This window comes from Oncorhynchus mykiss, chromosome 10 (genome assembly GCF_013265735.2).
Source record: "Oncorhynchus mykiss isolate Arlee chromosome 10, USDA_OmykA_1.1, whole genome shotgun sequence".
In the NCBI taxonomy this organism is placed as follows: Eukaryota; Metazoa; Chordata; class Actinopteri; order Salmoniformes; family Salmonidae; genus Oncorhynchus; species Oncorhynchus mykiss.
This window is the reverse complement of record NC_048574.1, coordinates 17,360,593-17,378,582: the sequence shown is the minus strand read 5'-3', so window position 1 is coordinate 17,378,582 and position 17,990 is coordinate 17,360,593. Positions and strand designations below refer to the sequence as shown.

Here is a 17,990-nt window from a genome sequence, read left to right as displayed (position 1 = left end):
AAGTATCAAAAGTAAATGTAATTTCTATAATATACTTATTAAGTATGAAAAGTAAAAGTATAAATTATTTCACATTCTTATATTAGGCAAACCAGATGGCACCATTTTCTTAAAAATAAATAAATGAATGAATAGCCAGGGGCACACTCCAACACTCAGGCATCATTTACAAATGAAGCATTTGTGTTTATTTAGTCCGCCACATCAGAGGCAGTAGGGATGACCAGGATGTTCTCTTGAGAAGTGTGTGAATTAGATCAATTTCCTGTCCTGCTAATCATTCAAAATAGAATTAGTACTTTTGTGTGTGAGGGAAAATGTTTGGAGTAAAAAGTACATTATTTTCTTTAGGAATGTAGTTTAGTAAAAGTAAAAAAAATATACAGTGCCTTGCGAAAGTATTCGGCCCCCTTGAACTTTGCGACCTTTTGCCACATTTCAGGCTTCAAACATAAAGATATAAAACTGTATTTTTTTGTGAAGAATCAACAACAAGTGGGACACAATCATGAAGTGGAACGACATTTATTGGATATTTCAAACTTTTTTCACAAATCAAAAACTGAAAAATTGGGCGTGCAAAATTATTCAGCCCCTTTACTTTCAGTGCAGCAAACTCTCTCCAGAGGTTCAGTGAGGATCTCTGAATGATCCAATGTTGACCTAAATGACTAATGATGATAAATACAATCCACCTGTGTGTAATCAAGTCTCCGTATAAATGCACCTGCACTGTGATAGTCTCAGAGGTCCGTTAAAAGCGCAGAGAGCATCACGAAGAACAAGGAACACACCAGGCAGGTCCGAGATACTGTTGTGAAGTTTTCCCAAGCTTTAAACATCCCAAGGAGCACTGTGCAAGCGATAATATTGAAATGGAAGGAGTATCAGACCACTGCAAATCTACCAAGACCTGGCCGTCCCTCTAAACTTTCAGCTCATACAAGGAGAAGACTGATCAGAGATGCAGCCAAGAGGCCCATGATCACTCTGGATGAACTGCAGAGATCTACAGCTGAGGTGGGAGACTCTGTCCATAGGACAACAATCAGTTGTATATTGCACAAATCTGGCCTTTATGGAAGAGTGGCAAGAAGAAAGCCATTTCTTAAAGATATCCATAAAAAGTGTATTTTAAAGTTTGCCACAAGCCACCTGGGAGACACACCAAACATGTGGAAGAAGGTGCTCTGGTCAGATGAAACCAAAATTGAACTTTTTGGCAACAATGCAAAACGTTATGTTTGGCGTAAAAGCAACACAGCTCATCACCCTGAACACACCATCCCCACTGTCAAACATGGTGGTGGAAGCATCATGGTTTGGGCCTGCTTTTCTTCAGCAGGGACAGGGAAGATGGTTAAAATTGATGGGAAGATGGATGGAGCCAAATACAGGACCATTCTGGAAGAAAACCTGATGGAGTCTGCAAAAGACCTGAGACTGGGACGGAGATTTGTCTTCCAACAAGACAATGATCCAAAACATAAAGCAAAATCTACAATGGAATGGTTCAAAAATAAACATATCCAGGTGTTAGAATGGCCAAGTCAAAGTCCAGACCTGAATCCAATCGAGAATCTGTGGAAAGAACTGAAAACTGCTGTTCACAAATGCTCTCCATCCAACCTCACTGAGCTCGAGCTGTTTTGCAAGGAGGAATGGGAAAAAATGTCAGTCTCTCGATGTGCAAAACTGATAGAGACATACCCCAAGCGACTTACAGCTGTAATCGCAGCAAAAGGTGGCGCTACAAAGTATTAACTTAAGGGGGCTGAATAATTTTGCACGCCCAATTTTTCAGTTTTTGATTTGTGAAAAAAGTTTGAAATATCCAATAAATGTCGTTCCACTTCATGATTGTGTCCCACTTGTTGTTGATTCTTCACAAAAAAATACAGTTTTATATCTTTATGTTTGAAGCCTGAAATGTGGCAAAAGGTCGCAAAGTTCAAGGGGGCCGAATACTTTCGCAAGGCACTGTAAATAGTAAAGTACAGATACCCCAAAAAAACACTTTAGTACTTTACACCATTGTATATATTCATATACATTTTTATATCCGTGTCCATGTCGTCTATGAGTTTCTAGTAGAAGGACAATATGGTTTAGGAGAAAATAGCCTAATAATAAAAACAAAAGAAAAACATTGAATCAAGAATGAAATCATCTGGCCTCCCGGGTGACGCAGTGGTCTAGGGCACCAGAGACTCTGGGTTCGCGCCCAGGCTCTGTCGCAGCCGGCCGTGACCGGGAGGTCCGTGGGGCGACGCACAATTGGCATAGCGTCGTCTGGGTTAGGGAGGGTTTGGCCAGTAGGGATATCCTTGTCTCATCGCACACTAGCGACTTCTGTGGCGGGCCGGGCGCAGTGCACGCTAACCAGGTGCATGGTGTTTCCTCCGACACATTGGTGCAGCTGGCTTCCAGGTTGGATGCGCGCTGTGTTAAGAAGCAGTGCGGCTTGGTTGGGTTGTGTTTCTTCGTCTCTCCAGAGCCCGTACGGGAGTTGTAGAGATGAGACAAGATAGTAACTACTAACAATTGGATACCACAAAATTGGGGAGAAAAGGGGGTAAAAAATTTTAAAAAGAAAAAAGAATGAAATCTGCAATTTACTCTGCAACGCTTCCAACTATTGACTTATTTCACAACTTCCACTAGTTCAGCCCCAAAGTATTTACAACAAATTTAATCCAGACAGAAACCTTCATATTAAAACAGCAACAGCACTAAGTTGATAGGTTATACTGAGGATGTTTGACAGCTTTGTGATTCTATTTTTCACATGAATTTTTAAAAAATTATTAGCAATATATATTTTACATGTTACGTCAATTATTTAAAATCCTTTAAAGTATCCAAAATTCCAGTAGTTAACTGGTAAATGTAAACATCACTGGTAAATCCCCCCCGAAACCCTAGTAACACTACAGAACTTTCAAACTCACCAGACACAATGTTGCTGCTGATGATCTTGCCGCCTAGTGTGGCTAGAGACTTGGGGACCACCGTGATGATGCTGCCGCTGGTGGTCTTGACGTAGGTGGCACCACTGGTTGACGTCGCCATCCTGGCGCCAATGGAGGGACTCACAGTGGGCCTTGAGTATGTGGCCTGGGTGCCTGCACAAAATCAATGTTTTTCCTCAATTTAAAGAAAATAAAATGACGGGGCTTTGCTAAGTATTTCTTCATATCAATATCTAGTTTCATGTCACATGCACAAGTACAGTGAAATGCCTTTCTTGCAAACCCAAAACCCAACAATGCAAGAAATCTATAACAATGTATTAATAAATAAAAAGCCAACGAGAAATAAGAAATACACTAAGTAAGTAAAATAGAATAATGGATTAAAACACAGATTATCCAAACCAGTGCAGACATCTACTGTCCTTGTGTATTATTTACATGTTTGGACGACAGTTGTCTGTTTTGTGAGTTTACTTTTGGTGCATTTACACTGAGGATTTACCTTGGTATTTTACCAAACAGCCTCAGACTTTTGTGTTTCCACCCCCACAGCCTGGCTCCTGGGACTCACTGGGCCATGGCCTCGGTGGACCTGCTCTAACCTGGGACCAAGAAAGCCACTGGGGCTTTTCTGGCAGCATTTACATAATGGCTAACTGAACATGGGTTTACACCATCAATGGTTAAGACATCCTCACAAAGCAACTGTTTTGATTATGCAGAGGTTGTTGATTTTGTTCTTCACAAGTCCTCACTGTCAGCCCTAGCTTTGGAAACACTGTTTACCTAGTAAAACATCAGTGTGTATACACTAGTGTAACACTTGTGTTACAGTCGAAAAGCAGTATGTGAGAAGGCACACCTGTGGGCTGAGACACCAACTTGGTGGTCATGATGGCCCCGTTGCTACTGACAACCATGATGGGGGAGGAACTGCTGCTGGACATGCCTACAGAGGAGGGCTTGGGCAGGATCTTACTGGGCTGCATCTGCTGGGTGATGATTTTGACACCTACAGGTCCAATTAGACAAATCATTAGTTAAATACATGATTAAGACTTTCTGTACACTTGCATACTCAGGGTAGAGTACTAACACCAGTAGAGTTGGGTATCACTCCCTGTACTCACCTGACTCCTGCTTAATCTGAATGGTGGGTTTGGAGCCGGGGAGAGTGGTAGAGGACTGGGCCTGGCCCATGACGCCGGCCCCCATGGGGGAGCCCTGCTGCAGCTGCTTGGGTGACTGCTGGTGCTGCTTGGGGAACTGGGCCAGAATCTGGGTTGGAGAGCCCACCATGGTCTTAGGAGAGGGGAGCCTGGCGGAGGCCACTTTCATGCCCGTCGACGAGCCACCTGGCACAGGGAGAGGACAAGCAATATAGTGGTCAGTTTCAAAGACCAATCAGATACACAATTCAGTACAATTCCTGTTTCAATAAAATGTTGTATACATGAAAGGTCTTAGTTGCTAGAACAAGACAATCTTTGTCTAAATTGGGCAAAGGCCGGTAATGAATCCTGAGTAAACAAACTATTTGAAAACACTGCAGGAAGTGGGACATTCAAACCTACCCTGCGCTATTGTCGACATGACCATAGACGGGCTGGAAGAAACCATGGTGGTCACAGCGACTGTGTTTGAGGCCGAGGAGGGACTGGAGCTGGCCGGGATTAACACTGTCTGCTTCTGGTTGGCCGAGGTCAGCATGGAGGTGGACACCAACTTGGACATGGCCGCCGCGTAGTTGTGTGAGTGAGACTTGGACAGGATGTTGGGAACGAAGTTGGAGCTTGGAGAGGTCGTCACAATGATCACCTGACAAAACATACATTATACAGTAAATTACACAGCCACTTACAATCAAGTTCTTATACACAATCACTTACAATCGAGTTTGCAAACAGTATGCAATCACTTACGATCATTCAAACATATCCATACATTCCTATATTATCTGGCTCACACCTCACTATATTGACTCTTTGCCTATAGAACAAGAGGATTTATACTGAACAATGGTCAGTTCTGTCCTGCTCACCTTCTGCGTGGTGGTGTTAGTGGTCTGGGTGGTGGGCTTTGTAAAGGTGATCTTGACGGGGGACATGTGCGGTGGCAGGGAGTTGGCGATGCTCTGCATGATGTTGCTCATCTTGGGGCTGCCGCTCACCGGCACAGTGATGGTCTTGGACATGGGCGGGGTCACCTTGGCCACTTCCTTCAGCACCACAGGGGAGGAGCTTGAGGAGTTAGTCCGCCTCCGCTTACGCGGCTTCTCATCCTCATCCGAGCAGCTCACGCCTGGGGGAGCGAGAGAAACATACAGACGGAGACAAAGAATGCAGCAATACATTGACAGACTTCAGGTTCTGTTTAGTGAGTGTCGCACCGGAGACTCCTTAACCAATGCAAAATTCTTAAATAAACACTTATTTTTCTTTCCAAAGTAAAATAATAAACAAACATAAAATCTCTGTTCTGACACTCACTTTTCACATAGACTGTGCTCCCGCTGGGCAGCACCACCATGTTTGAGGCGGGGCTGGCCGGACGGGGGGATTTCACCATGGCTGCTGCACTGCTGCTGGGCGCCGTGGCACTGGTGGACGTGGTGCTTGTGTAGGAGTAGCAAACAACCACTGCAAACAAATAACAACCATAATTCATATAAAAAGACACTATAAGAAGACATAAGTGATTCATCATTTAATGTCTTCCTCCCTCTTCAGTTGATGTTGCAGGTAGAAAGTTACTCCTAACTACTGACAGGGCCAGATGACGTAAAATAGGGTCTAAGCTACAACATATGCTAATATTTTGAAATGTCTGATTTTACACAATTGACTTAAAGGTAAAAATGTAAGTTAAAAAAATCCAGAAATGATAAAACAGTTTGACAACCCTGTTTGTAAGCTTTTAAATGATATCAAATCTCAATAGTTTATCTTTTCCAGTGATGAATACATGTCTGTCTCATGGTATGGTGGAGGCATGTCAAATAGGTCAAGTTTGAGCACTTTCATCTCTTGAAAATGTTGGTATTCAGGTTCAAAAAGTCCATTTAAATGGGCAAATACATATGGAAGGTTCAGTTCAAATCGAAAGAGGTGCTGTCAAAAAGTGATTGAATTCAAATGGATTAACCCTCAGGCTAAGATTAGGAGCAAGGTAATGTGATCCTAGATCTGTGGTTAAGAGCAATTTCCACCTTGAGCTGTCTGATCTTACCTTCTTTATTTCCTGTTTCGGCAGGCAGCAGAAGCGAAGCGTTCTGATTGGCTGTGGCGCTGGCTACTGCGTTGGCGGTCACAGTGAAGGCAGTCTGGGGGACCAGTCTGGGCATCAGCGGGACCAGCCGACGCCCCTCGATGGACCACTCTGAGGAGCTGTTGGGACCTGACATGCTTGACAAGACAAATAAACTTTGGTTTGATGACAATTGTATTTGTCACGTGAGCCGAATACAACAGGTGTGGACCTTACAGTGAAATGCTTACTTACAGGCTCTAACCAATAGTGCAAAAAAGGTATTAGGTGAACAATAGGTAAGTAAAGAAATAAAAACAACAGTAAAAAGACAGGCTATATACAGTAGCGAGGCTACATACAGTCACTGGTTAGTCAGGCTGATTGAGGTAGTATGTACATATGGTTAAAGTGACTATGCATATATGATAAACAGAGAGTAGCAGTAGCATAAAAGAGGGGTTGGCGGGTCGGACACAATGCAGATAGCCCGGTTAGCCAATGTGCGGGAGCACTGGTCGGTCGGCCCAATTGAGGTAGTATGTACATGAATGTATAGTTAAAGTGACTATGCATATAGGATAAACAGAGAGTAGCAGCAGCGTAAAAAAAATGGGTTGGGGGACACACACAATGCAAATAGTCTGGGTAGCCATTTGACAACCTGTTCAGGAATCTTATGGTTTGGGAGTAAAAACTGTTGAGAAGCCTTTTTGTCCTAGACTTGGCACTCCGGTACCGCTTGCCATGCGGTAGTAGAGAGAACAGCCTATGACTGGGGTGGCTGGGGTCTGACAATTTTTAGGGCCGTCCTCTGACACCGCCTGGTGTAGAGGTCCTGGATGGCAGGCAGCTTAGCCCCAGTGATGTACTGGGCCGTACGCACTACCCTCTGTAGTGCCTTGCGGTAAGAGGCTGAGCAATTGCCGTAACAGGCAGTGAGTGATGCTCTCGATGTTGCAGCTGTAGAACCTTTTGAGGATCTCAGGACCCATGCCATCATTTTAGTTTCCTGAGGGGGAATAGGCTTTGTCGTGCCCTCTTCACGACTGTCTTGGTGTGTTTGGACCATTTTCGTTTTTGTTGGTGATGTGGACACGGGGAATGGGGGCGTGCTCGGTCCTCCTTTTCCTGTAGTCCACAATCATCTCCTTAGTCTTGGTTACGTTGAGGGATAAGTTGTTATTCTGGCACCACGTGGCCAGGTCTCTGACCTCCTCCCTATAGGCTGTCTCGTCGTTGATCAGGCCTACCACTGTTGTGTGTCATCTGCAAACTTAATGATGGCGTTGGAGTCGTTCCTGGCCATGCAGTCGTGGTAAACAGGGAGTACAGGAGGGGACTGAGCAAGCACCCCTGGGGAGCTCTAGTGTTGAGGATCAGCGTGGCAGATGTGTTGCTACCTACCCTCACCACCTGGGGGTGGCCAGTCAGGAATTCCAGGATCCAGTTGCAGAGGGAGGTGTTTTGTCCCAGGATCCTTAGCTTAGTCATGAGCTTTCAGGGTACTATGGTGTTGAAAGCTGAGCTGTAGTCAATGAATAGCATTCTCACATAAGTGTTCATTTTGTCCAGGTGGGAAAGGGCAGTGTGGAGTGAAATAGAGATTGCATCATCTGTGGATTTGTTTGGGCGGTATGCAAATTGGAGTGGGTCTAGGGTTTCTGGGATAATGGTGTTGATGTGAGCCATTACCAACCTTTCAAAGCACTTCATGACTACAGACTTGAGTGCTACGGGTCTGTAGTCATTTAGGCAGGCTGCCTTCGTGTTCTTGGGCACAGGGACTATGGTGGTCTGCTTGAAACATGTTGGTATTACAAACTCAATCAGGGACATGTTGAACATTTCAGTGAAGACACCTGCCAGTTGGTCAGCACATGCCCGGAGCACACGTCCTGGTAATCCGTCTGGCCCCGCAGCCTTGTGTATGTTGACCTGTTTAAAGGTCTTGCTCACGTCGGCTACGGAGAACGTGATCACACAGTCGTCCGGAAGAGCTGATGCGCTCATGCATGCCTCAGTGTTGCTTGCCACGAAACGAGCATAGAAGTGATTTAGCTTGTCTGGTAGGCTCATGACACTGGGCAGCTCTCGGCTGTACTTCCCTTTGTAGTCTGTAATAGTTTGCAAGCGATGCCACATAAGACGAGCGTCGGAGCCGATGTAGTATGATTCAATCTTAGCCCTGTATTGACGCTTTGCTTGTTTGATGGTTTGTCGCAGGGAATAGCAGGATTTCTTGTAAACTTCCGGGTTAGAGTCCCGCAACTTGAAAGCGGCAGCTCTACCCTTTAGCTCAGTGCGAATGTTGCCTGTAATCCATGGCTTCTGGTTGGGGTATGTACGTACAGTCACTGTGGGGACGACGTCCTCGATGCACTTATTGATAAAGTCAGTGACTGATGTGGTGTACTCCTCATGGTAAAAATATGATAAATTGAGGGGCTGAAGCGTGTACTAGTATGTAGTAGTTGGTCATAATGTGTATGTAGTTTTAGTATTGACCACCTTACGAGGGTAACTTGACTTACTGATAGGCAATGGTGGTAAGGCGCTCATCATTGACTGCCCTACGGACCTCTGCACGATGACGCTCTGTTGAAATGCTGTGGGAGACAGCCATACAGTATTAGCAAAGAAAGTATGAGCAATTACGTCACAAGCCAAGTTTGTTTTTATTAAGAAAAGGGTCCAATATTTCATAGGTTCCTCTAGCTATGAGAAAAATATAGTGACTTTGCTGGTTTACCTGAGGACTTTAGTGAGTTCTCCAAGGAGATCCTTCTTATCCTTGGTGAGGTCGCCTTGGGCTCGCAAAGCACTGATAACACCGGCATACGCCTCCAGCTCTGTTGAAACAATATGTTTTATCATTAAAAACAACTTTCACTCTGAAATAGCAGTAACATTTGGGGTTCTTTGAAAGTGACAAATCACTTCATGCATAAGGCAAGCCAGAGAGGCCGGATAAGTTCAAAGGCACTTACCAAGTTTACGGAGGATTCTCTTACACTCATCCCTGCCCAAGTCAAGGAGAGTGGGCCACACCACAGGCATGGTGCAGGCCAGCTGCGGTTTCTCCTGCTGAATCATCAACTACATTGACAGTGAGCAGAAGAGAGGACATGTCAAATATGTAATCATCTAGATTATCCATGCACTACAATTACTTTATTTGAAATATGAATACGTTTCTCCAACTCTTAGTGTCAGGGTACCTTTCATGTACAAAGTAATGGTAGAAGAAGGTCTAGCACTGTGTACCAAGAAGTCATAATATATCAGAATTGGATAATGCAATATGGTTGTCAGTAATAGAAGTTCCATATCTGAATATGGATATTATTAAACCATAAACAAGCATTGTCAGCAGCTTCCAAATCAGGATTGATACAATCTAGTTAAGTAACCTAAGCCACCGGTCTATTGTTATTAGTAAGCTTATTCCCTGAGTTGGTACCAATTACGTGTATAAAACCTGGATTACGGATTTTATGTAACGGCCAATGAGAGGCTTTGAAGCCACCTGTCGGCCATATTGGTACTCCTAAGGCGCAGTCCTCCATAATGGAATTCTACAGTACTTCAATCAAATGTTTCAAGGACAGAATTACATGTATTTAAGTATTTATTTGTTGGAGTGGGGACAGTAACAGTATTCTCTAAAAAAATTGCTTTAAGGAGTATATTTTTATACATGTTTATGTTCTCAGTTAACATAATTTTGAATTATCCATTAATTAAGGTGTCTATAATGGAATATACTTGTCAAAAACGAATTAATAATAAAAGCATTTCTATAGCTTCCAAAATCTTAATTTTTGTATTATTACTATTATTATTCAAATCAAAGTTTGTCACGTGCGCCAAATACAACAGTGGTTGACAGTGAAATGCTTACTTAAAGGCTCTAACCAATAGTGCAAAAATGGTATTAGGTGAACAATAGGTATGTAAAGAAATAAAAACCAACAGTAAAAAGACAGTGAAAAATAACAGTAGCGAGGCTATAAAAGTGGGAAGGCTACATACAGACACGGGGTAGTCGGCTGATTGAGGTAGTATGTACATATGTCTAAAGTGACTATGCATATATGATAAACAGAGAGTAGCAGTAGCATAAAAGAGGGATTGGCGAGTGGTACACAACGCAGATAGCCTGGATAGCCAATGTGCGGGAGCACTGGTTGGGCGGGCCAAATGAGGTAATACGTACGAGTGTATAGTTAAAGTGACTATGCATATGATAAACAGAGAATAGCAGCAGCGTAAAAGAGGGTTGGGGGGCGGAACACATTGCAAATGGTCCGGGTAGCCATTTGATTACCTGTTCAGGAGTCTTATGGCTTGGGGATAAAAACTGTTGAGAAGCCTTTTTGTCCTAGACTTGGCACTCAGGTACCGCTTGCCATGCGGTAGTAGAGAAAACAGTCTATGACTGGGGTCTGACAATTTTTAGGGCCGTCCTCTGACACCGTAGAGGTCCTGGATGCCAGGCAGCTTAGCCCCAGTGATGTACTGGGCCGTACGCACTATCCTCTGTAGTGCCTGTAGTGCCTTGCGGTCAGAGGCCGAGCAATTGCAGTAACAGGCAGTGATGCTCTCGATGTTGCAGCTGTAGAACCTTTTGAGGATCTCAGGACCCATGCCAAATCTTTTTAAGTTTCCTGAGGGGGAATAGGCTTTGTTGTGCCCTCTTCACGGCTGTCTTGGTGTGTTTGGACCATTCTAATTTGTTGGTGATGTGGACACCATGGAACTTGAAGCTCTCAACCTGCTCCACTACAGCCTCGTCGTTGAGAATGGGGGCGTGCTCGGTCCTCCTTTTCCTGTAGTCCACAATCATCTCCTTAGTCTTGGTTACGTTGAGGGATAGGTTGTTATTCTGGCACCACCCGGCCAGGTTTCTGACCTCCTCCCTATAGGCTGTCTCGTCGTTGATCACATTGTGTGTCATCTGCAAACTTAATGATGGTGTTGGAGTCGTTCCTGGCCATGCAGTCGTGGTAAACAGGGAGTACAGGAGGGGACTGAGCAAGCACCCCTGGGGGGCCCCTGTGTTGAGGATCAGCGTGGCAGATGTGTTGCTACCTACCCTCACCACCTGGGAGAAGCCCGTCAGGAAGTCCAGGATCCAGTTGCAGAGTGTTTAGTCCCAGGATCCTTAGCTTAGTGATGAGCTTTGAGGGTACTATGGTGTTGAACGCTGAGCTGTAGTCAATGAATAGCATTCCCAAATAGGTGTTCCTTTTATCCAGGTGGGAAAGGGCAGTGTGGAGTGCATTAGAGATTGGATCATCTGTGGATCTGTTTGGGCAGTATGCAAATTGGAGTGAGTCTAGGGTTTCTGGGATAATGGTGTTGATGTGAGTCATTACCAGCCTTTCAAAGCCCTTCATGGCTACGGGTTGGTAGTCCTTTAGGCAGGTTGCCTTCGTGTTCTTGGGCACAGGGACTATGGTGGTCTGCTTGAAACATGTTGGTATTACAAACTCAATCAGGGACATGTTGAAAATGTCAGTGGAGACACCTGCCAGTTGGTCAGCACATGTCCTGGTAATCCGTCTGGCCCCGTAGCCTTGTGAATGTTGACCTGTTTAAAGGTCGTACTCACGTCGGCTACGGAGAGAGTGATCACACAGTCGTCCGGAACAGCTGATGCTTTCATGCATGCCTCGGTGTTGCTTGCCTCGAAGCGAGCATAGAAGTGATTTAGCTCGTGTCACTGGGCAGCTTGTGGCTGTGCTTCCCTTTGTAGTCTGTAATAGTTTGCAAGCCCTGCCACATAAGACGAGCGTCGGAGCCGATGTAGTATGATTCAATCTTAGCCCTGTATTGACGCTTTGCTTGTTTGATGGTTCGTCGCAGGGCATTGCAGGGTTTCTTGTAAGTTTCCAGGTTAGAGTCCCGCACCTTGAAAGCGGCAGCTCTACCCTTTATCTCAGTGCGAATGTTGCCTATTATCCATGGCTTCTGGTTGGGGTATGTACGTACAGTCACTGTGGGGACGACGTCCTCAATGCACTTATTGATAGAACCAGTGACTTAATTTTTATTTTACCTTTATTTAACCAGGCAAGTCAGTTAAGAACAAATTCTTATTTTCAATGACGGCCTAGGAACAGTGGGTTAACTGCCTGTTCAGGGGCAGAACGACAGATTAGTACCTTGTCAGCTCGGGGGTTTGAACTCGCTACTAGTCCAACGCTCTAACCACTAGGCTACCCTGCCGCCCCTGATCAAATCAAATTTTATTTGTCACATACACATGGTTAGCAGATGTTAATGCGAGTGTAGCGAAACGCTTGTGCTTCTAGTTCCGACAATGCAGTAATAACCAACAAGTAATCTAACAATTCCAAAACTACTACCTTATACACACAAGTGTAAAGGGATAAAGAATATGTACATAAAGATATATGAATGAGTGATGGTACAGAACGGCATAGGCAAGATGCAGTAGATGGTATCGAGTACAGTATATACATTTGAGATGAGTATGTAAACAAAGTGGCATAGTTTAAAGTGGCTAGTGATACATGTATTACATAAAGATGCAGTAGATGATAGAGTACAGTAAATACATAGACATATGAGATGAATAATGTAGGGTATGTAAACATTATATTAAGTAGCATTGTTTAAAGTGGCTAGTGATATATTTTACATCAATTCCCATTATTAAAGTGGCTGGAGTTGAGTCAGTGTGTTGGCAGCAGCCACTCAATGTTAGTGGTGGCTGTTTAACAGTCTGATGGCCTTGACATATAAGCTGTTTTTCAGTCTCTCGGTCCCAGCTTTGATGCACCTGTACTGACCTCGCCTTCTGGATGATAGCGGGGTGAACAGGCAGTGGCTCGGGTGGTTGTTGTCCTTGATGATCTTTATGGCCTTCCTGTGACATCGGGTGGTGTAGGTGTCCTGGAGGGCAGGTAGTTTGTCCCCGGTGATGCGTTGTGCAGACCTCACTACCCTCTGGAGAGCCTTACGGTTGTGGGCGGAGCAGTTGCCGTACCAGGCAATACAGCCCGACAGGATGCTCTCGATTGTGCACCTGTAGAAGTTTGTGAGTGCTTTTGGTGACAAGCCGAATTTCTTCAGCCTCCTGAGGTTGAAGAGGCGCTGCTGCGCCTTCTTCATGATGCTGTCTGTGTGGGTGGACCAATTCAGTTTGTCTGTGATGTGTACGCCAAGGAACTTAAAACTTTACTACCCTCTCCACTACTGTTCCATCAATGTGGATAGGGGGGTGTTCCCTCTGCTGTTTCCTGAAGTTCACAATCATCTCCTTAGTTTTGTTGACGTTGAGTGTGAGGTTATTTTCCTGACACCACACTCCGAGGGCACTCACCTCCTCCCTGTAGGCCGTCTCGTCGTTGTTGGTAATCAAGCCTACCACTGTTGTGTCGTCTGCAAACTTGATGATTGAGTTGGAGGCGTGCGTGGCCACGCAGTCGTGGGTGAACAGGGAGTACAGGAGAGGGCTCAGAACGCACCCTTGTGGGGCCCCAGTGGTGAGGATCAGCGGGGTGGAGATTGTTGTTACCTACCCTCACCACCTGGGGACGGCCTGTCAGGAAGTCCAGTACCCAGTTGCACAGGGCGGGGTCGAGACCCAGGGTCTCGAGCTTGATGACGAGTTTGGAGAGTACTATGGTGTTAAATGCTGAGCTGTAGTTGATGAACAGCATTCTCACATAGGTATTCCTCTTGTCCAGATGGGTTAGGGCAGTGTGCAGTGTGGTTGAGATTGCATCGTCTGTGGACCTATTTGGGCGGTAAGCAAATTGGAGTGGGTCTAGGGTGTCAGGTAGGGTGGAGGTGATATGGTCCTTGACTAATCTCTCAAAGCACTTCATGATGACGGAAGTGAGTGCCACGGGGCGGTAGTAGTTTAGCTCAGTTACCTTAGCTTTCTTGGGAACAGGAACAATGGTGGCCCTCTTGAAGCATGTGGGAACAGCAGACTGGGATAGGGATTGATTGAATATGTCCGTAAACACACCAGCCAGCTGGTCTGCACATGCTCTGAGGATGCGGCTGGGGATGCCAGCATCTGTCTGTGGTGCCAGCATCTGACAGTGCCAGCATCTGTCTGTGGTGGTAAATAAACAGCCACGAAAAGTATAGCTGAGAACTCTCTAGGCAAGTAGTGTGGCCTGCAATTTATCACAATACTAAGGAAGTTTCGTGCACCGGCTGTTTACAAATATGCAAAGACCGCCCACCTCGTCTTACCGGAGTGTGCTGTTCTATCTTGCCGGTGCAGCGTATATACATACACGTCGCCATTCAGCCACGATTCCGTGAAACATAGGATATTACAGTTTTTGATGTCCCGTTGGTACGATATTCATGATCGTACCTCGTCTAATTATTATGTTTTTTTTCCCCCCAACAGAGGAGCACCAAATGGGACACACTTTTAAGAAGCTATTTTCGTAGCAGGTTAGGAGAGCACTAACCCTTTTCCTAACCTCAGTCTCCTAGCCTGCTGCATAAATTATCCGAACCTGGAATGGAAGTGGCGTGAAAAGAGATTATCGTACCAGAATGGCTGCCCGGTAGCTTCAAAATAGCGCCACCCTAATACATATCATTGGTTGGTACCTGTTGACATCCTTTCAATAAAAGGCTTATATACTCCTATTCTACCGTCCTAATATCATTGACATAGGAAGAAAACGCATTCAGTTGGGTGGCTAAACAGTGACACTAGATAGCTAGAAGAAACCTACGGGTGCCAAATGACTTACTCTGGTTTGCAAAACCAGCGTTAGCCTGCACAACAACATTAGCGAGGTAACGCGTTAACTACTAAATTGAGAGTTGCATGACACTCAAAATACAACATTACAGCAAATAAATAAGTATTTGTATAATATCTAACACTAAGATAAACTGTTTGCATAGTTCTAGATACTATCAAGCATTTCAAGTTGTGCAAGCATCCCCCTGGGAGTAAGCTAACGACGTTTGATAGCTAGCTATTCAGCTAGCTGGTAGCGTTCCTTCAGCCAACTTACCATGCAGTGTTGCAACGTCGTTATGACAGTCCTGATTGAAAGGATCAGTACATTATTACATATTAATCCAACGGAAGTTGCACACACCAAAATATGAAAAATATGTTTTTCTTTACTAAGGATCCACCTCAGTTCCAAAGACCTTCAATTCCGCCATGATTGAACAACGCCAAAACACTTGGGCCTGAAATAATGCTGTCCAAAAATAAACCTGGATTGGATTGACATTAATTTGAAAAGTTAAGATCTAATATTGATAATTTGGGGATCTTACCCCCTTATTTTTTCACATATGGAATAATCATGAAAAACGGTTAAAAATAAACCCATACAGATATACCAAGAAACATAAATCCAGATAGGCGGTTTTTCTAACACTTTTTTAGGACCCAATGACGTCACTGTTGACATTCTTTGTGCACTGGTTTTGGCATTGGTCGTCACTAGTTACCACAGTCACAAGTTATAAATCCCGCCCATTCATACCATTTCTCTCAATTTCATTTTTAAACAGTGGTTGGGTTGGAGGAAGGGAGATGCTCAACTCGGCGGAAAAATCTGTCTCCCTCCTGCAGTTGGCGTCAAAGTCAATGAGGATCGAATTTGGTCAACAAAAATGAATGGCTTATTTGCTCAAATAGGAGTTTCGTAATGCTTAAATTGTTACGAGTGTACTAATATAATGTAACGACCCTGTGTTTATAAGCGCGGATATCGACTCCGCAGCAAAAGCTTGCTCGAGCGGTGGACTCGATATCCGCATTTATAAACCCAGGGTCGTTACACTAATCCTTTCAAAGAGCGCGTCCTCTCGCTAGCTTGCGACTCTAAGTCTTACAGGAACGCGCTCACCGGTCAAGCACACGCACTGTCGTGGATGCAAGGTCCGATCCCACTTCTGACACCAGTGTATTGAAACACTCTCGAACCCTCGACCTTCAGGCCCGAACTACAGCGCGCTACCGACTGTGCCGCAAAAGTATGCTCGTGCTGCAGAGTCAATTTCCGCGTTTATAAACCCAGGGTCGTTAAGTAGGGCACGTGACACCCCGGCGACTTTGATTAAAAAAAAACTTTATATCAGAGATGGCTATAGATATTCATGCCATGAGGCTAGTAGCATAGCGTCTCTCCGTTGAAATGAAGCAGTTGACGTCGACAACCCTGATTGAAGATTAAAAAAATAGATTACAATAAGGAGATGTATCAATCACTCCAAAGAAAGGGTAGGCGGGAGCTAGACAGCCCGCCATGGTGCTTTGTGGACAACGACTCCCATTGTGTGGAGAGACATGTATATTGTCAGTATATCCATAACAGGAGATTGGTGATAACTGCTTAAAATTAAAACAGGAAGCACCAGTGATGAGATAAATAAAAAAAAGTGGTCAGATGAAGCAGATGCTAAGCTACAGGACTGTTTCGCTAGCTCAGACTGGAATATGTTCCGGGAATCCTACTATGAGGATTCTGTGTTAGACACTATAGTCGTTACCATATATGTGATTGAATATTATCTGCTGTTGGCTTGTGTGGATGTATGTGTTATGCAACATAGCTGACTTGAGACATTGTTAACAGTTTCAGGGCCATGGGCCTTTCTCATGATGGAAAAATACAGAATAACATGAAGACAGGAACTGTGCAATGAGTTGGGGGGGAACATTCAGAACGTAGTGTTGCGAGAACAAACTGTCTTTTGTTAGATAACAGGACCCAGGTGCCTGATAACTGTATATTCTACACAGCTACAACGACTGACCGCTGAAGCGCTTAGGGGGCTGGGACCAGCCTCTGCGCCAACAATCAATGATAGGCTGGGTGAGTCTTAACCACGCCCAGTCTCTACTCTGACAGGCGACTCGGAAGCAGGAACTACTTCTGTCATCAGAGTATATTATATTATCTTTGTCAGGAACAAGTCAGTTCTCTGTTTGCCCTGCGAGGTGGGACAGAGAGCCCGTATATACAAAAATTGCATTTACCACTTATTGCTTAGCTAATAAAAAATACATAGCATACAATCGGTGACTCAGTGTCATATTTATCCTGATACCAGATTCAAATTGACGCAACCCTAACACTACGGCATTGAGGAGTACACCACATCAGCCATTGGCTTCATCAGTATTTACGTACCCAAACCAGATGAATTACAAAGACGTGTACTGCGAGCATGCGCTGACCAACTGGCATTTTCAACCGCTCCCTGTCTGAGTCTGTAATACCAACATGGGCACAGACCATCATAGTGCCCAAGAACACTAAGGTAGCCTGCCTAAACGACTACCAACCGGTAGCACTCACGTCTGTAGCCATGAAGTGCTTCGAAAGGCTGGTCATGGCTCACATCAACACAATTATCCCAGAAACCCTAGACCCACTCCAATTTGTATACCGCCCCAACAGATCAACCGATTATGCAATCTCTATTGCACTCCACACTGGCCTTTCCCACCTGGACAAAAGGAACACCTATATGAATCAAATCAAATGTATTTGTATATGAGAATGCTATTCATACATACCCCAACCAGAAGCCATGGATTACAGGCAACATCAGCACAGAGCTAAAGGCTAGAGCTGCCGCGTTCAAGCGGGACTCTAACCCGGAAGCTTCTAAGAAATCCCGCTATGCCCTCCGACTAACCATCAAACAGGACTAAGATCGAATCGTATTACACCGGCTCTGACGCTCGTCGCATGTGGCAGGGCTTGCAAACCATTACAGACTACAAAG

At 44.7% G+C, this 17,990-nt stretch overlaps 1 protein-coding gene across 4 annotated transcripts in view; it reads right to left on the bottom strand.

Moving 5' to 3' along the window:
- Positions 1-15,898, bottom strand: part of emsy (EMSY transcriptional repressor, BRCA2 interacting) — a 33,208-nt gene extending 17,310 nt beyond the window's left edge. Inside the window, exons 1-11 of one of the 4 annotated variants that reach the window (XM_036989818.1) lie at positions 15,737-15,898; positions 9,212-9,320; positions 8,974-9,073; positions 8,756-8,830; positions 6,204-6,379; positions 5,465-5,614; positions 5,017-5,276; positions 4,550-4,793; positions 4,106-4,330; positions 3,838-3,987; positions 2,952-3,125 (exon numbers count right to left, since the gene is read on the bottom strand). In XM_036989818.1, the coding sequence (XP_036845713.1) occupies positions 2,952-3,125; positions 3,838-3,987; positions 4,106-4,330; positions 4,550-4,793; positions 5,017-5,276; positions 5,465-5,614; positions 6,204-6,379; positions 8,756-8,830; positions 8,974-9,073; positions 9,212-9,320; positions 15,737-15,754 (1,681 nt within the window). In that variant the 5' untranslated portion in view covers positions 15,755-15,898. Of the gene's footprint in view, positions 1-2,951; positions 3,126-3,837; positions 3,988-4,105; positions 4,331-4,549; positions 4,794-5,016; positions 5,277-5,464; positions 5,615-6,203; positions 6,380-8,755; positions 8,831-8,973; positions 9,074-9,211; positions 9,321-15,250; positions 15,607-15,736 lie in introns of those variants that run through there. The other 3 variants (XM_036989817.1, XM_036989815.1, XM_036989816.1) reach the window with 3 other exon arrangements.
- Between the last annotated feature and the right edge of the window lie 2,092 nt (positions 15,899-17,990).